This window comes from Polyodon spathula, chromosome 8, assembly GCF_017654505.1.
Source record: "Polyodon spathula isolate WHYD16114869_AA chromosome 8, ASM1765450v1, whole genome shotgun sequence".
NCBI classification, from domain to species: Eukaryota; Metazoa; Chordata; class Actinopteri; order Acipenseriformes; family Polyodontidae; genus Polyodon; species Polyodon spathula.
In genome coordinates this window covers 33,482,455-33,502,155 of record NC_054541.1, presented here as the reverse complement: position 1 = coordinate 33,502,155, position 19,701 = coordinate 33,482,455, and the positions used below count along the sequence as shown (strand labels likewise).

The following is a 19,701-nucleotide window of genomic DNA, read 5'->3' as shown; positions in this document are numbered from 1 at the left end:
GTAAATGTATCGATTTAAAGATTAAGAACAGAATTTGACCCACAAGTTACAATAATGGCAAAGCAGTGTTCTTTGGCACTGAATTAGATATTTTGGGGAAGCTAAGGATGTTGCTCTTTAGAATGAGATGACTGTATCATGAGTTGACAGTTTACTTTATTTTTTTGTTCTTAGGGGGGCAGGTACAGGTGGCCTCGGCTTGGCTATTGAGGGCCCATCAGAAGCCAAGATGTCCTGTAAAGATAACAAAGATGGCAGCTGTAGTGTGGAGTACATACCCTTCACTCCAGGAGACTATGACGTCAACATTACCTTTGGTGGACGCCCTATTCCAGGTAATATTCTGTAACCCCTTTTAATGATAGTGTAGATTCAAATATCTCAATACATTTTTTTTAAATAGTTTTTGAATAAACTGGAAATAAACTAAGTTCTAGAAGTTTCAGTTCTTAAATTTGGTGTCTTATATTATTTACTTGATAAATTTTATCTTCACCAGTTGTGATGGAGCGTGACTCAAGCCTAATCTGTTCCCTGTTGCAGGAAGTCCATTTCGAGTGCCTGTCAAGGAGGTAGTGGATCCCAGCAAAGTGAAGTGCTCTGGCCCTGGCCTGGGCACCGGAGTGCGAGCCCACATCCCACAGACCTTCACTGTCGACAGCAGTAAGGCCGGTCTTGCACCACTGGAGGTGCTCTTGCTTGGGCCTGGAGGTCAGTAGAAGATTATCAAGTATAATGATGCATATTTTATGTAGTGAGATTATCAAGATGTGTATTAATCATAGCTTTTTTGTGGTCATACAGGAGTGGCAGAGCCTGTTGATATCAAAGATAATGGAGATGGCACCCACACAGTTAAGTACACCCCAGCAATGGATGGCCCTTACACAGTCACAGTGAAATACGCTGACCAGGAGGTACCACGCAGGTAGGAGCTGCAGGCTGTTGTTCAGCACAATTCCTTACTAACAGAGCTCATTTAGTATGACTGTTCTAATAATATGTGGTTTCGAGATGTTGCTGTGTTCTATTTGATTGTTATTACTAGTAAGAACCAAATTGTAGGGGTCTCACACATCCATCACATGGCCAGTTTCCTTTTTTCAAAGCAACTGAGTTAGTTATAACTTGTCTTGGTAAAGTAAAAATGTTTTCTTAATATATGGATTGTGAATAACCGAAGTCCACACAATGTCAGCAAATGCTTTGAGCCTTTTCACATATTGTTTGTTTCCAAAATGAAAAAAAAAAACATAACATAAAAAAAGCTTCTTTTAAATTCACATCACACAGTGCAAAATACTTTTATCACTTAGAAGTATACTCGGTTCATTTTGCTTGTTTGCTTCTACTGTTTACTGAACTGATGTACTTTCACATTGCACTGAATCAAACAACCCAAACTCAGTATTTGATAAATATTGTATATATTAACATGGAGCATTATTCAACTGTAGGTCTATGTGTATTTTTTATTTAAAAAATATTTGGGTTTACTTTTCCAGCCCATTCAAGATTAAGGTTTCGCCCACTCACGATGCCAGCAAGGTCCGTGCCAGTGGACCAGGTCTCAATGCGTCCGGGGTTCCAGCCAGCTTGCCAGTGGAGTTCACTATCGATGCCAGGGATGCAGGGGAGGGTCTCCTCACTGTCCAGATCCTTGTAAGTATATTAGTATTGGAAATGTCCTCATTACACTGTGCAAGAACAGAGTTGCTACCCTGAGGTGAAATAACCCAAGCCCTTTATGTTTATGAAATCCAGGTGAGGACTTGCTCAAGAATTGGAAAGCAAAAACTTGATTTGCTTTATTTTGATTATATAATCTTTCAAAATTAATTTCAATATATGTTCATGATATAGTATACTTCTGTTAAAATACAAAAACAACAGAAGGTATACTTTTAGTAAACATTAGGAAACGTGTTGTCGTTCATAGACTTTAATTTAGCTTTTTCATGTTACCTTAGTGTAAGTATGTGTAAGTTTGTGCAAACGTTATTGGTTTTCTGTTCTGCCAAACTTCTGATTCATACACCTCTCACATCAAATAAAGGGTTAACAGAGCACTCCAGGGTTCCTGTACAGAACAGGGAGCGCTGTAGGACCCTGAGGGCCGCAAGCAGGAAAAAACTGCAAAAAACTGGTAGAGGAAGAATCAAGATGCCTAAATATTAATATAATATGGGAGTGAAACTGTTTTATTTATAACTATAGCACAACAGGGGATTGGTTTCTTGTGTGTAAAGGAAAACAAATGTAAATCAATGTTAACCAGATGTTGTATTTCAATAAATTCAAGTACTTGGTTGATAAATAAAGATAGGGTTTTGGATGTCAAATGTAAGACAGATAAGTATCAATTATCATTCATTTCATTGGATGTTTTCAAGCCCTTTAATGGTCTCTAATATTGTTCACCTAGTTTTTGTGTACTGACACTCATAGAGTTAAACTAATCTCAAGAATGCTCTTTGCAAAACATGACTAACTCCCATGAAACACAGGGTAGCTTAATATCTGCACTTCTATTATATTTTGCATATCATTGTGGCAGTTCATCAAGTGAAAGTCATGTTCACATTACATGCTGAAATACTGTAATGGTTATTATTGCCCACTTTTAATATAGTGTATTATTGGCAGTTATACAGATACAATCTACTGATATAATGAAATTCTTGATTCTGATTGGATACGCAAGAAACTGCTTATTTATAACAAATTGTTTTAGCTTGCCAGGTTCTTACCTGTAATCACAAAGGGGTAATAATGGGTATCAGATATGAAGCCACAAAAGTGCCAGCTTCAAAAATTCAGATAAAGTAAAAAGCATGATGAGGACCAAAGCTGGAAATCACAGCCCACAATTTTAAATAAGTTTATCAAGGCACATGCAGTCACTCCCACCAAGTAACTATTACTGAATGTTCAGACAAACTAATGAGAGGAATCCATTTACAGAATATGATTCAAGAAAAGCTTGTCATTTTTATTTATATCTAAGAAATAGCATTATCATTGAATTACTGTACATTAGCAATACCAGGTTCTTGTGGCTTTATGGATATACTAACCCAACATTAACTAATTATCTCACTTGAACCTCCTATAATAAGCATCTATGGAACATTTTGTTTAAAAAAAAAAAAAAAAGTTCCACATTTCTTTTTTTTTTTTTCTAGGATCCTGAAGGAAAACCCAAAAAAGCAAACATTCGGGACAATGGGGATGGAACGTACACAGTATCATATGTGCCTGATATGACAGGACGGTATACCATCACCATCAAGTATGGCGGTGATGAGATTCCATACTCCCCATACCGTATTCATGCATTGCCAACTGGAGATGCCAGCAAGTGCCTGGTGACAGGTAAGCTACCTTATTTTTGCTAGTATTTATTTTTACACTGCTGTTCTTTCAAGGTTAGAATTACAGACAGTGTATAATTATAAATCTGTAAAATGCACATGAACAAAATACAAACACAAATACTACATGTTTAGTTTACAGAAAGTAATTCAAACAGTACTGTATAAAAAGGTGAATCATTTGGATGTATGATTTTTTTATAAAATGACTACCTGTTTTATTTTTATTTTGTAGTATCAATTGGAGGACATGGTCTGGGTAAGTCTTTTTTTTAATGGTTATATTGTGAGGGTGACTGGATATAGTGATTGGGAATAAAACGAAAACATCTTGCTTAATGTTGGCATTTATGAAAAATGTAATTGTTTAAAGAAAAAACAAAAACATAGGCATATTTCCCAACAGGAACTGGTCTGGGACCCACCATTCAGATTGGTGAAGAGACCGTGATCACGGTTGATGCAAAGGCCGCTGGCAAGGGAAAGGTTACGTGCAAGGTGTCGACCCCTGACGGGGCTGAGTTGGACGTTGATGTGGTGGAAAACTCAGACGGGACGTTTGATATTTACTACACTGCTCCAGAACCAGGCAAATACGTCATCACCATCCGCTTTGGGGGAGAGCATATTCCTAATAGCCCCTTCCATGTGGTGGTAAGTGCTTCTGTCATTCTGTTATGGGGTACAGTAATCCTAAAGCCAACAAACAAGGAAGACCCTAGAATTAACTGCTGGTGTCAAATAAGAGCCTAGAGATAATCTGAATAAACTCTGTGTGTCCTGCACAGGCTCAGAAAAAAAAAGACTGAGGTTAGATGTACAATTTTTTGGACAAAACACAAACAAAAGGATATCCATAGCATCTAAAAAAGAGAAATGTTATAGTTCTTGAGCAACAAAATGCACCCTCTTACAGTAAATTAATGTTTAACATGATATTTTATATTCTAATGACTTTGGAGCTCAGTGCTGATGGGAGAAAATGTAATTGCTTTCTTTCAGTGCTGTATGAATTAGTGTTGAATAACATTAAAAAACACCAGCTAATTCTGCACTTGAATATTGAATGTTATTTATTTTCAGTTCCAACTCTGATTCTTGTAAAATGTATGGTTGTGTTCGTGCATGACATAATATTGTGTTTTTTTCCCCCCTTAACATGCAAATTACCTTCCGCTAGGCGTGTGACACCATTCCCATTATTGAAGAACCATGTGACATGCTGCAGTTACACCAGCCCTACGTACCCTACACTGGCTATCCATCCCATTGGGTATAGAGATAACAATAGACCAACAACAATTAAACACACTAATTAAAAAATACAACCAAAAAATACACAAATAATTGAACAGAATATATTCTGTAAAATAGATATAAATAATCAACACAAATCTTTTAATGTCAGTGTACTCCTGCTCTGGTAGGTTCACCACTATGTTTGCTGTAGCAATAAAATACCAATGTTTGCTTAATTTGTCTGAAATTTGCATTTGGCATTCACCTTATGTGTTGTTCTCAACAAACAAAAGCATCAAATACATTTTGAAAGCTCCCAAATCATATATATTGTTGTACTCCTTTTGAGTGCCTGAAATTACAATTTAATTTGCAATGAACTTGGTTGTAATTACTAAAGCAACGGTTGGTATATCTGCCAGGGCCTCAACGTTCATTAACACAGTTTCTCCTTCTTTTCATCCACTCATTTGGTATTTCAGTGTGCAGCCTTGTCCTTCCTCACAATAATCCAGTAACCCACAGTTAAAACCAGAAATCTGTTAATGTCTGCATCGAAATAAACTAAACTTGAAACTAAAAGATGAAAACTTGTTTTTGTATTAGCAAGAAATGGTTCCCACAAATGTATGAATACTTTTAGCTGAGAACCTAAATGATAAACTATGAAGGTACAGTATATAGGACTATTGCCTATACATATTCCAATTATATTCTTATATAATAAATCCTGAATTTGTAGAGCACGTGGACCTACATCTTTTATTTAATATGGCAACTGGGTTTAATATTACCAGTATTACTTTTACCAATAATTGCAGGAATATAAACGTGTAAAATAGAAAGTATTTTAAACTACGTTTTGCGGATATATTAACAAATATCTGGGAAACTGCAGCCCCCATCCCCACCAGTTTCCTAGGTATATCATTTTTTCAGTGACGCACCCATTTTAAATGTTAGCATGGTTAAATGTACAACACATTCATTCATTCTCTTGCAGCTTTTTCCACTTTTGAATCTGCTTTACCAGCCTGGACCACCCTGTGCACTCATCATCCAGAGCTGATCTTCCATTAAACGTTGACGTCATTTCCTATTAACAGTTTCCTTTACTACCTGCTGCTTGTCTTTCATGTATTTTGGCTGACTGTTAATGATTCCTTCCGTCAGGCGACAGAGGAACCCATTGCCCCAGTTGATGTCATAGAGTCCATGCTTAGGCCTTTCAATTTGGTCATTCCTTTTACTGTCCAAAAAGGAGAGATTACAGGTATGTTCTTTACATATTAGGTGACACAGTATCATAAGTCTTAGTGAAAAAGCTAAAAACTGTAAAGAGATGACTCCATTGACATTGAATAAAAAAAAAAAAACCTGAAGGCATTCATGAGAATCTTGAAATAATTATTTTCTAAAACAATACTGTAATGATATAAACCCTTTGGTTTTTATAAAAGGTTAACTTTCAATGAACTACACAGATGTATACAGTCCTTGTTTGCTTAAATGTCCTTAATTAGGTGTTCATAGCAGTTTGGGACTGAACAAGCATAGTTAATCAAGCACTGCACTGAGCTAAGATATTAGGAATAGTGAAAACAGAACCTCCTCCCAGACCTAACCAGATTCTGAGATTGTAAACTGCTGCTGCTGATGATCTCTAGACCCTTATCTGAAGTCAGATTCTCATCATAGCCCTTTATCTGTGTTTCTTGGTTACTGCAGGTGAAGTGCGTATGCCTTCAGGCAAGACAGCCCGTCCGAATATAACTGACAACAAAGATGGAACTGTCACTGTGAAATATGCCCCAACGGAAAAGGGACTGCATGAAATGGATATTAAGTATGATGGAAACCATATTCCTGGTAGGTAGCCAATAAATTAATCCCCCTTTGGAAATAGCCCAATTACAGACTGATTTAGTGTCCAGTAGGATAAGAGGCAAAGTTCTGGTATGATCTATTTCTAGTATAATCTATTTCTCATGTCTCATGTCTAGTCCAAGAAAAAGTATTTGCCCTGTTGCCATAAAAGTAATGTTTTGTAGAACCATTAGATTTAGAGATGGAGTATTTATTGATACAAGTTTCTGAAGTTTAATGCATAACAGAACATCAAATTTGAACCCATTCCACTTTTTTCATTACAGGAAGTCCACTGCAGTTTTATGTGGATGCCATCAACAGTGGTCACGTGACTGCTTACGGGGCAGGCTTAAGCCACGGAATGGTGAACAAACCAGCCACGTTCACTATTGTTACAAAGGATGCTGGAGAAGGTAAGGCAAGGTGTATTGAGGATGTAGATTTTAGTGGTGGTGGAAAACAAAATCAATACTTTTCTAGATAATGTTATAAACTTAATTTTATGGCCACATTACCTCCAGAAAAAGCCTCAGTTTGATCATTATACTAAGAATAAAATAACTCATCTCTTTTATTGGATTTTTTTTTGGCCAGGTGGTCTGTCCCTTGCTGTTGAAGGCCCCTCTAAAGCTGAGATCACCTGTAAGGACAACAAGGATGGCACTTGCACTGTCTCCTACCTCCCCACGTCACCTGGCGATTACAACATTATTGTCAAGTTTGACGACAAACATATCGCAGGAAGCCCCTTTACTGCAAAGATCACAGGTAGGCAATCAGCTTTCACAACTATTACCGGTTACATAATTACAAAATAGATACGGTATTAAGCAGAAACCCTTCATCCCCCAGCACAGGTTATGTTGGACAAAGCTTACTGCTTCAGTGAGAAGTTTAGTTTGTCAAGAACAGTGTAGCACTGAACAACCTAGCCTGCCCATTCAATAAACATACCAAGATTCTGATCTTTGTTAAATTTCCAACAATATCTCCAAAATATATTTGATGATGTAGATAGATGCATAAAGCATTACTGTTTTAAATGTAAGGCAACATATGGGCAGTTATAAAGTAAAATACTCTTTTCTTACAGGGGATGATTCCATGAGAACATCCGAGCTCAATGTTGGCACTGCAACGGATGTCTCTTTGAAGATCACAGAGACAGATCTGAGTTCCTTAACAGCAAGTATCAGAGCGCCGTCTGGCAATGAGGAGCCTTGTCTGCTGAAGAGATTGCCAAACAGGCATATTGGTGAGTGCCACACTGATTTATGTGAATGTAGGTGATACCATTCACCGATAGATAACTTGATAGGATAAATGTGTATGGCAAATGCAGTGGTGCTTGTACTGCTGTACACCACAGAATACAAAGATAGCAGACTAAAATTCAAATGAGACAAAATATTGGCAATAACATAGTTAAATTATAAATAAATGTGTGCGCTGTATCCCTATATACTTGTAATGAAATTAAATGCTTTTAATTAAAGTATTCGAATGGAGATATTTAAAGACAAATCCTTCATAAACTAAAAAAAAAAAAAAAAAAAAAAAGATCTCGAGAAATACTTTTGTGAAATGTTAAATTAAACTTGTACTTGTTTTCCCTGAAAGGCATTTCGTTCACTCCCAAGGAAGTTGGAGAGCATGTGGTTAGTGTAAAGAAGAACAGCAAGCATGTCACTAACAGCCCCTTCAAAATCATGGTGGGTCAGTCAGAAATTGGAGATGCCAGCAAAGTGAAGGTTTCAGGAAAAGGGTTGGTGGAAGGTCATACCTTTGAGGTGTCTGAGTTTATTGTGGATACTAGGAATGCAGGTAAGAAAACACAGTGGAAGTTCAGTTTCTCTCCACTTTTACTCCAATTGATGACCAGAGCTAAACACTGAAACTCTTTCTTTTCATTTTATTGTAAGGTTATGGGGGTCTAGGTTTGTCAATCGAAGGTCCAAGCAAAGTTGACATAAACTGTGAAGATGTTGAGGATGGAACTTGTAAGGTGACGTACTGTCCAACGGAGCCTGGCAACTACATCATCAACATCAAATTTGCTGACAAGCATGTACCCGGTAAGTAGGAGAGAAATGCCTAACTAAAAGATTAAAAGATATTATACAGATGAAACGTAATTTGAGTGTTACAACAAAGTGTAAAATATTACTATATAGTGAGCATGCAAACTTCAATTGCAGGCAGTCCATTTACGGTGAAGGTGACTGGGGAGGGGCGTATGAAGGAGAGCATTACCAGGAAGAGACAGGCTCCCTCCATTGCCACAGTTGGCAGCACCTGCGACCTCAACCTCAAAATTCCAGGTAAGCACAGAAAGCACAGCCAGAATACTTCATAAAAAAGACTATGATTCCCTTTCTCCCATTCTGCTTTTACTGCTAGACACCACTTTATATGTTGCTTCAGTTTTCCCCAAGTTCTCTAATGACTTTTGTTTGTAATGTGCACCATCCTTTATTTTTAATTTTTCTCTCTTTACCATTTTTGTTTGCTTGTCCTTGGAAAAAGTAAAGCCCATACTTACAGGGAACACCGGCTTTGGCAGAAAGTTAGATTTGTAGCACATTTTACTAGGTTTTCGATTGAAATCTGGACGATAGGAAATTATGTTAAAAGCTCTGGTCTGCATGCCAAATTGTAATAATTTGCTATTTCCTTAATTGTGTGCCTTTTTTAACACACAATAATTTATTTTAAAATCTAGTATGTGTAAAAATAATAAATTAAACTTTAACAATTGTAAGTAGAGGTGAATAAGAAAACTCAAGTTCTAAACGATTGTATGGGCTGCTCTTTTTGTCAAAGAAACCTGCTGGGCTCTCTTTCTTCATTCCTTCTTTTCTTCCATTCTTCTTCCCTTCCCTCCTGCTTTCAGGGAACTGGTTCCAGATGGTGTCAGCCCAGGAGCGTCTGACACGCACTTTCACACGCAGTAGCCACACCTACACACGCACTGAGCGCACCGAGATCAGCAAAACTCGGGCCGGGGAGACCAAGAGGGAGGTCAGGGTGGAGGAGTCCACGCAGGTTGGAGGAGATCCCTTCCGCGATGTCTTTGGAGAGTTCCTTGGCCGTGAGAGCCTGGGAACCTTCACTGGCATTCCCAGACCAGAGGGTGTGTGTCCTGGACTTTCAGGAACATGATTTGGCTTTTTAATCCCTAGAGTTTACCATATGGTTTGATGTTTTGTTACAGCTGAGGTAGCTTAGTTGTTAAAGTGGTGTAATTGTGTGCCGTCATTCTTAAGGCAGCATAACATAGGGGTTAACTCATTGTATTGATTCATGCCAGGAGAGCCAAGTAATTAAGATACTTATTGGAATCTGTATTGTATGCACTTGAGAGATAGTTGCTACGTTCAGGAGGTGTTATTTCATTAGAAATGCAAACATGAAATCATTTTTAACAAATGCACACCGCAAAGTTGTTCTCAATTTGACATAGAAAAGGGAGTCTCTAAATAAAGTCAAAACTGGGTATGAAAAGCAGTAGGAAAGTAATTGGCACCAAGGTGCTATTTGTATGTCTCTGACCAGGGATCATTCTTTATCCTGTCTTTATCTTCACTCTGATCTTTAAAGCATTTAGCTGTGGCACCAGGTCTTTTCTCACTGCAATCTGTTTTACTCTTTACTGCTTTTTGGTGGCCTGTGATTATTCCCCACATGGCACGTAATATTTTAGAAAATCAGACCCATTACATTTTCATACAAGATCTATCAATGCATTTAGTGACTGTGTAGATCGAATCATTTCACATGTTAAATTAAGATGTCCACTGACAGTTGAATTCTCAAGTTCCTTGTTCACTCTTATCTCCGCTCCCAGGAGAAGCTGGGTCTCAGGAGATGACAGCCCAGGTCACCAGCCCGTCAGGGAAGACTGATGATGCAGAGATCATTGAGGGAGAGGACAGCACCTACAGCGTGCGCTTTGTGCCTCAGGAGATGGGTCCCCATACTGTGAATGTGAAGTACAGGGGGCAGCATGTGCCTGGCAGCCCCTTCCAGTTTACTGTGGGGCCCCTGGGTGAGGGCGGCGCCCACAAGGTCAGGGCAGGTGGCACCGGCCTGGACCGAGGGGTGGCTGGAGTTGCAGGTACCTTTGCCTTCATTTTCAAAGTAGTGAGTTGTTTAATGACAACCTTTGCAGACCACCTACTGCAGTAAGGGCTTCAAGCAGGCCTGGAAATATCCCCTTCAGAGAAAACCAGGAAGTGACATGACCACTACTGTGGCCCCAGGACCTGAAGGGGAAATTTTATCTTTATCACATATCTAGTGACCTAATTACAGTATACATGCAAAATATGTTAACAGCTTTTATAGACTCATGAAGTACCACATAGTTGACATGTCTTCCCATCCCACAGCTGAGTTCAGTATCTGGACCCGAGAGGCAGGCGCAGGTGGTCTCTCTATAGCAGTAGAAGGCCCAAGCAAAGCTGAGATTTCATTTGAAGACAGAAAAGACGGCTCATGTGGCGTTTCTTATGTCGTTCAGGAGCCTGGTAAGTTCTCACTTGTCCATCACTGTAGTGCTCTGTGGAAACAAAGTGTCCACACAGATTAAAGTAATAATAACATTGCTAGTCCACACAGTCCTTAAGTCAGAGGCCACATTCATTTCAAATCAATGTTTTTGTCTTGACCATATCTACTGGTTGCCTTATTATTCATTTGTACATAACTGATGTTTTGATTGACAAGAAACAATATGCAACTATAGTACCATTCTCATTGTTAAATAGTGACTTCTGTTAGTTTTTGAGTGAAATTTGAAATAACATTTACCAAATATGTTTCAATGCCATTGTTTTTCCAAGGTGATTATGAGGTTTCAATCAAGTTTAATGATGAACACATCCCAGACAGTCCGTTTATTGTACCAGTAGCCACTCTTTCTGATGATTCCAGAAGACTTACTGTAACCAGTCTTCAGGTAAGTTTATCTCCAAGTATATTACATTATTTATTTGATATGGCAGTTTATCAGAAATTATTGAGAGCATGCAACACCCTGCTGAACATAGAAAAGAAATAGAGGAAGAAAAAACCCCAGTGTAGAAGTTAATAAAGAGTAGTCTCTTTGATTTAGTAAAACTGGCAACATCTGATGTACTTGGCTGCTGTAAATGCCAGTCCTGCCTGTTGTTGTGTCATTCTACTCCATACTTGTTCATATATGGCATTCATTTAAAGAAGTACTAAGGATCCATGAAGCAAATACAGTATGTACTTGTTTGCATAGCAAGGTGCTATGCTCTTCGAGGAAAATGTAACACATCCACACAATTAGTCCAAAATCCTATGCTATTTCTGTCTGGACATAGTTAAACCTAAAGCAACTTTGTCAAAGAATACCATTGCATGGGCTTAACTGTCCCTTCACAAATGCAAATAGGCTATTTGATCTGCAACCAGACTACGCTAAGCTTTGAAATGTATGCCATCTTAATGAGCTCTGGTTACAGGGGAACTTTACAATAGTATTGCCTCCCTGCGTGTTTGGGATATGTGCTCATCTTCAAATCTGACAGAAATAAGCAGCCACTTAAACCTGACACCGCTCTCTGATCCCCTTCAGGAGACCGGATTAAAGGTCAACCAACCAGCATCCTTTGCTGTGCAGCTGAACGGAGCCAGAGGAGTGATTGATGCCAAGGTCCACACGCCCTCTGGTGCTGTGGAAGAGTGCTATGTCTCAGAACTGGACAGTGGTGAGTAACTTGAACTTCAGATCACTCTAAAATAGTGTTAATTGCAGAGATTAAGAATACATAAAATGATTGAGTTTTGCTGTAAGTATTGAATTGCTTTGGGGTAAAAATAGTAGATATAGGATTGATGGTTTCTCATCAGTCACCTGGTCAACCAGTTTTATTTAACTTAAGTAAATTAAAAAGGTAAGTACCAGGTCAGGCAGTGGCATTGCTCAACCAATTGCCTGCAAATATTTATATTAGTAGAACTGTATCAATAGCACTTGACACAGTTTATCATATTCATGCTAATTGCCAGTGGCTTGACATACGTAAGTAAACCATCACCTGAAGTTAATACTTACAGTACAGGACAGTATCAGCTGGGGGAACAGTTAAAGGATAGAGCAGGGGTCTCCAACCCTGGATAGAGCAGGGGTCTCCAACCCTGGTCCTGGAGAGCTACTGTGGCTGCTGGTTTTCATTTCAACCAATCTTTCAGTTACTTAATTGAACCAATTATTGGCTTAATTAGTCAAGATTAACAGGTGTTCCACATCTTTAGCCACTGATGATGTAAAGACACCTATAAAACCTGCTGGATAGGGGCTTTCCAGGACCAGGGTTGGAGACCCCTGTGATAGAGGATTTCAGAAGAGAGAACAGAGAAAGAAAAGATAACAGTGTAAAAGTTAATACAGAGTAGTCTTTTCCATCATTATTTAATAAAATTGGCACAGATTATTTGAAAATGTGCACTCATAACCTGTTAATTTTTTATTAAAAAAAAAAAAAAAAAACATTAACTCAAATTAAATAAATAAAGCCTACATTTGTATGGATAGTTCTGGTTTAGTACATTTTTGTTTTTTATTTTGCAGATAAGTATGCAATCCGCTTCATTCCACACGAGAATGGCGTCCACTCCATTGATGTGAAGTTCAATGGGAGCCACATCCCAGGAAGTCCCTTCAAGATCCGAGTGGGAGAGCCAGGCCAGGCAGGAGACCCGGGGCTCGTCTCGGCGTATGGACCAGGGCTTGAGGGAGGAACAACAGGTAACTTCATATAGTACTGACAGCTTTCTTGGCCACTCACATTGTACTGGGAAGAAACATCTTTCAAGGGAAAGCCAGCAGCTCCTACACAGTTAAAACCTGTCTCTGCAGGACTAGTATACTGAAGTTACTAACTGTCACATTTGTTTTTTCTTTAGGAGTGCCTTCTGAATTTGTAGTTAACACCTGTAACGCTGGATCTGGGGCCCTGTCAGTCACTATTGATGGCCCATCCAAGGTTAAAATGGACTGCAATGAGTGTCCAGAGGGGTATAAGGTTATATACACACCAATGGCTCCTGGTAATTACCTGATATCTATCAAATATGGTGGACCTCAACACATCGTGGGGAGCCCCTTTAAAGCAAAGGTCACAGGTAAGAAAAATAATTGTAGTTATACTTTAAGATGTCTTGTGAAGCCAAAAGAGATACACAATTAAAAAAAGAAATGTTAACACACATAAGGATGTATTACTGTGTGAAATGAAAAGGGTATTTGTGTTGAAAATAATGTTGTTGAAATATTTTGTGAATGAAAATACTGTTGTTGAAGTGTAATGCAGGGAGAAGATTTCTGACTGACGCATTCTTTAATGTTTAGGTGCTCGTCTATCTGGAGGTCACAGCTTGCATGAAACGTCAACAGTGCTGGTGGAAACAGTCACCAAATCAGCCACAGTGGGGGGCTATGGAGCCATGCCCAAGTTCTCATCTGACGCCACTAAAGTTGTGTCACGGGGGGCGGGCCTGTCCAAGGCTTTTGTAGGACAGAAAAACACGTTCACAGTAGACTGCAGTAAAGCAGGTAAGTCAGCATTGTTATTGCAAAACGCAAGGCAGATGTTATAAAATATGCTTTATACCAAGCTTACTCAAAGAAAGTCACATGCTTTCCACCATCAGTACTACCAGCTACTGTGCACGCTTGGGATGCATTTTACTGAAATATTCATAACCTGAAACCATTGTATGTTTGTATTTAATTTCCTGGTAAATTCTGTACAAAACTAGCAAAACAGAGTGGAGGAGTTATCTCTTTCATATTGTTTTAATAGTAAAATCTTGTTTTATATTTATTTCAAGCTCTCCTAGTTACAAGTAAACAAATAAAAACAACACTTTCCTCTGAGAGTGCTATAAATGTGTTTTGAAAATCTTAAATGTTTTGTTTTGTTTTAGGCACAAACATGCTTATGGTCGGCGTCCACGGTCCAAAGACTCCATGTGAAGAGGTGTACGTCAAACACATGGGCAACAGAATGTACAACGTAACATACACTGTCAAAGAAAAGGGGGACTACATTCTTATTGTCAAGTGGGGCGATGAAAATGTTCCAGGGAGCCCTTTCCACGTCACCGTACCTTAAATAACTAATGGACCTACCCCGCGACGCACTAAATAATGCAAAGAAGAGAAGATACATTTTAAACAATGTGCCAGATCTTTCGATTCAGATTATTTTTACAAGCACGCAGTATTGACATCACAGGAAGAAAGTGCATACTAAAAAATAGGTCACCCTCATTTTCTTTCTGCCTTTTTTTTAAAAATAAGTTGAACCCTTATACTAAATTGTTCTTTTTTTGTCATATTTGTATGTTTATTTTGGAGAATAAATAAATCTGTAGCTTAAAGTGATTGGTTAATTTTTTCCAGCTGATATTGGCCAAGCATGATCAACTGTTAAACATTTTCTTAAACTGAAGGGGATTCTTTTAAATTCCAAGGATATACGTTTGTTTTTTGCTTCACTAATGTAAACAGAATGCATTGCAAGTTTAATTAGCAGAAATAACTAATACCTTGTCTTTAAGTAGACATGTGTTAATAAGCACATACAGGCCAATACAAGCTTGAGAAGGGAAATGTCACTCTAAACAGGTCACTGTCAGGGTAATGTGGATATTTGTAGGGTTTAATTTATTTAATGAAAAGTTATTTTCATTGTTTTTGTGAACAGAAATTCAATGTAGAGAAACATTTATGGATTCAGTGATTAAGGTGTATGGAAATGATGACATTTATAAATAAATAAATACATAAATAACAAAAATATTAAACACATAAAACTGCTGACAGTGACCTCTTACTGTGCCCTGACCCACTTACAGAGAATGTGATTGGTCAGAGAGAATTCAGTTGCTGCATTGAGAACAGTATTACAGAGTGCCATTTTATAGTGTTTTTGTATGTATTAAAAATGAAAAATCTAATTGTTTGATATAATAACCTATTGTTTGGTAAGATCTTGCAGACAAAAATAAAGTGTAACGGCTAGCTTGCCACAAAAACATTAGTTCTGTGTTACTGTATCTTTCTTTAATATTACCTATTGGGGCTTTTTTATCTGAATACTGTATAATTAATTTTTAAGCACTTTGCTAGAATGTATATATTGAGACAAATCTAGATCTTTTTACATAAGGGTTTTACCAAGATGTTTGGACTGTGCTGTATTTCTGTTATATTATGTTACATTGACACCTACTGGCTAGACATTGTAATTCAACCTGTTAAAATAGCATTTTACTTCACCTTATCCTAGCTGTTTATACCTTTTTGACTTAATGGAAGAACAATGTTAACATTTTGTAACTACTGAAATTATCAACAAATATAACCCTAAGATAATTAATACAACCATTTCAGTTTTACCTATATACAGGTATAATGTTAAAGTTAAAATTAGTGGTAGTTTGACCCCCAATGGCGCTAATAGAACCTAATACATCACTTTTCAATGCCGCTATTATCTTGCTGAACACACCGATGATGTTTTGTACAAAATACAAAGAAAAAAATATGTAGCCTAAACAATCATTTTGATAAGTCGAAAAATAAAAGTATCTTGAGAAAATGTTTTGCTGGTACGCAGTGCTGGGCCATACCGGCTTACTTTCACCTCTGCACTTATGGATACATTTTCCCATATCCAAGGTATTACCTTCAGGGTGTTGAGTTTCTGTAAAACTCAAGAAACACTTAAAGGAAAAAATATTAAAAATGAAGATGTTTTGTATACCTGGCCATAGTCCAGTACAGAATTTCCAGAATTCTGACTCGAGTTAATGGACAGTGGGAAAACGTGGACTCATCTGGCCATCCCACAGTTCACCACTGTCTGGCTATCTTCATAGTGTTTACTCCTTGCACCACTGGACTACTCCCCTGCCACGACATCCAGCTATGTAGTTTCCTTTGGGTCTGCACCGTGGCTAGCATCAGCTAACACTAACAGTAAGAAAAAACGTTAAGTGAATGTGAACTTGGCAGGCGGTGAGAAGAGACGACTGCACGAAATATTATAATACTTAAATATGGACAAATATGATTAAGCAATTCAGCCCATCGATGTGGGCTCTCTCGTATGGTAGATGACCGCACCTGGAGTTATGCGTCCAGAGGGCGAGGGTGCTAACGAAAGTCAAGGTCATCTACCACACGGTAGAGCCCGCATCGAGAGGGCTCTATCGCTATTGGAAAACTTTTTTTCTTTAAAAATAATAAATAAATAAATAAAACCTATATTTACCTTGAACTTCTGATATTTCGCCAGGTAACATTCCACCGAGGAAAATAGTCCCTAACATAATTAGAATAGATAAACGACATACACATAGAGAAAAACATTATTATTATTATTATTATTATTATTATTATTATTATTATTATTATTATTATTATTATTATTATTGCTAACATATTTATTTAAACATTAACATATGCTAACATATTTAAAAGGGCGACTCAATATTTACCAATGTAGCTCATGATATACTGAAATCTCTCAGATTTCAGTATATCACTGACTCCATTGGTCTGGGGCAGGTACATTTCACATACTTGGAGTACCAGTTGTTATTTATTTGTTTATATATTTACTTTGGTGCCTAAGGATGGGGGTAGTAGGAGTGCTGTCGGCGCGGCCCAACACAACTGTACTCTTGTTAACGCATGTGCAGTGCATTGGCTGATCTGGACTGCCTGTAATATTGTCACAAATCTGCTGTGTGAGAGAGTGCATTTATTGATTCAACCAATTATCACTAAGCATTGCAATGCGAGGGAGGGAGCTTATTGTTTCAACCTATCAACATTTCCCTGTGATAGAGGTTTATTTTCCGAAAGTCTTGATGCAGCTGTTGTCGCAGTGATAACTGAGCTCAACAATGTCTGATGATGACAAAATGTAAACTTTCTACATGGGCTTGCGAGATAACAAGGCATCTTAAATATATATTTAAAAAAAATAATAATAAAACTGTACGAGGCACTGCAGCTTTAGAATAGCTTCATACTGGCCAGATTGTTTTTATTTTTACTTAATAATATTTCAGACTTATTTGTGTAAATGGGGTGTTTTTTAAATTAAACTGGACAGTTATGTTTGGAGACTATGCTGAATGTTACTTTTTCAGTATTTTCCAGTTAGAAAATACATATTGTCAGCAAGCCACTCTTTACTGTCAATCTTCCATGTCAATGTGATTATACTGGAGATATGGCAACTAGTACTCAGATGAACTACTCAACTATCAACTTGCTCAGCATTTAAAGGAGAGCTATCATTTTAAACAGAATAGCAACATATTTTTCATGGGTAGCTCCCTTGCAGAGATGTGTCAGCATTATCAGTGTTCTTACAAGGAATTAAAACCCCTTCGTGTTGCAGCTGTCCTGCACAACAAGAGACACAATCTCTGGAGCAGTTCAGACACTGGATTAGTTCAGTTTATTTTATAAGCACATTTCATATATATATATATATATATATATATATATATATATATATATATATATATATATATATATATATATATATATATATACACAGTACAGTACTCCCCCTTTAAACTCCATAGTCTCTTTTTTTAGCTTATTTTCCCCCATACATTTTTTAAATACATTTCCCCATAAAAATGAAATAAAATAACATTCTACATGTCTGCCATTTATTTCCCTTACAAGAACATTAACCCCTGAAATCTTTATGCTTTAGCTTGCCTTCTCAGCACCAGTTGCTGCTTTTCCAATAACTCACATGTCTCCATGGCAACTGAGTTCTTTTCTTGCAACCACTTCAGACTGACAGGAAGTGTAGCACTGAACTATCTGCAAGGAGAGATCAATACCTTTCCTTCACTAATGGCTTAAAATAAAAATACAATAACAAAATCAAACCCCCCTTTTACCATAACGTGTGTGTGTGTGTGTGTGTGTGTGTTCATAAAGCACAATGTGAGACTTGCTGTATGAAAGGATGACAATACCTGTTAGTAAAGATTTACTGTTAGCTCTATGCACCGTTACAATATACTTTGTATTAGTAAAGATTTACTGTTAGCTCTATGTACCACAAGTAATAACCCAATTAATTTAGGCAAGTCCAGCGCAAAGATAAAAAAAAAAGGATTACTGGCTTCTCCAATCATTTTTCTTTCTGTGTGCGCTGTGATCCCAAGGGCTGGCTTAAAGGTCAGTTTTAGCCTTAGGGTGCTTTTTCCTTGCTTATAATCCACCAAAGCAAACAGTTCTCATGTCTCGATTAGTTTATTACTGTGGATATAGCCACTACCAAGGTATTTATCCTCTGGAGAAATTACTTAGAACAATGACTGGTAATAATGGTTTGAAAGTAAAAGCTAATTAGACACCTACCCATTGCCATGAGCAGTCTGTTGTGTTCTCTATAAGAGCAGCAGCTTAATAAATGCTGTGCTTGTGCCCTCGACTTGTTGACAAGAAACCCATTTAGAAACAACACTTTGGTAAAACTTGGTATCAAGATATTCCAAATCTGCAAGGTTGGCTGATTTAAATGACCCCAGAGGAAAAGATTTTTCCTGGAATATCAGTTAAGACTACAATGTTAAAAGTGTTGATTTTACAGAGAGCTACTGTGTAGTAGGAGGAGAAAAAAAAGAAATTACACACACTATTTGCTGATCATAATTTTTACAGCTGCTCCTGATTATTTTTTCCTGTTCCTTCATATCAGGAATTAGCATGTGTTCAAATATATAAGATCATGGCTCACGTCTCAGTAGGTGTCCTAATCTTTGTTTACAGGGCAGTTCACTAATTGCTGTGTGTAGATGTCATATTCATTTTTATGTAATCTGTATTGAATGGGTTCTGATTTATACCTAGACAAAGTAAGAACACGAATTGTGTCCCATCGAAGGTGTATGCTTACTTTTTATAAGTAATAATTCATACATCAATGAAGTATTGTTATTACATTACCAGAAAGCAATGGTTCATTGAGCCAAAAATGTAATGAAATAATATTCCCACACGAAATACACATGCCAGTTGTAATGGGATGGTTAAGTGCCCCAGCTGTATAAATCTGTGTCTCCGATGTGTGATTAGATTTGGCAAAATCAATTTTTTCATTGTTATATTCTAAAAAGCCATTACAAAACCTATCCTAGT

The 19,701-nt window shown here is 37.5% G+C and overlaps 1 protein-coding gene across 5 annotated transcripts in view; it reads left to right on the top strand.

The window, feature by feature from the left end:
* Window positions 1-15,559, top strand: part of LOC121319813 (filamin-C) — a 50,946-nt gene extending 35,387 nt beyond the window's left edge. For 2 of the 5 annotated variants that reach the window (XM_041257655.1, XM_041257653.1), the window contains 25 exons: window positions 175-335; window positions 544-711; window positions 805-928; window positions 1,506-1,662; window positions 3,186-3,375; window positions 3,610-3,633; window positions 3,781-4,028; window positions 4,555-4,647; window positions 5,787-5,886; window positions 6,342-6,482; window positions 6,767-6,895; window positions 7,077-7,250; window positions 7,576-7,737; window positions 8,103-8,306; window positions 8,405-8,557; window positions 8,681-8,803; window positions 9,376-9,615; window positions 10,330-10,599; window positions 10,874-11,011; window positions 11,327-11,442; window positions 12,088-12,220; window positions 13,084-13,260; window positions 13,419-13,637; window positions 13,864-14,067; window positions 14,442-15,559. In XM_041257655.1, coding sequence (XP_041113589.1) covers window positions 175-335; window positions 544-711; window positions 805-928; window positions 1,506-1,662; window positions 3,186-3,375; window positions 3,610-3,633; window positions 3,781-4,028; window positions 4,555-4,647; window positions 5,787-5,886; window positions 6,342-6,482; window positions 6,767-6,895; window positions 7,077-7,250; window positions 7,576-7,737; window positions 8,103-8,306; window positions 8,405-8,557; window positions 8,681-8,803; window positions 9,376-9,615; window positions 10,330-10,599; window positions 10,874-11,011; window positions 11,327-11,442; window positions 12,088-12,220; window positions 13,084-13,260; window positions 13,419-13,637; window positions 13,864-14,067; window positions 14,442-14,629 — 4,036 coding nt within the window. In that variant the 3' untranslated portion in view covers window positions 14,630-15,559. The remainder of the gene's footprint in view (window positions 1-174; window positions 336-543; window positions 712-804; window positions 929-1,505; window positions 1,663-3,185; window positions 3,376-3,609; window positions 3,634-3,780; window positions 4,029-4,554; window positions 4,648-5,786; window positions 5,887-6,341; window positions 6,483-6,766; window positions 6,896-7,076; window positions 7,251-7,575; window positions 7,738-8,102; window positions 8,307-8,404; window positions 8,558-8,680; window positions 8,804-9,375; window positions 9,616-10,329; window positions 10,600-10,873; window positions 11,012-11,326; window positions 11,443-12,087; window positions 12,221-13,083; window positions 13,261-13,418; window positions 13,638-13,863; window positions 14,068-14,441) is intronic. The other 3 variants (XM_041257656.1, XM_041257654.1, XM_041257657.1) reach the window with 2 other exon arrangements.
* The last annotated feature ends 4,142 nt before the right edge of the window (window positions 15,560-19,701 follow it).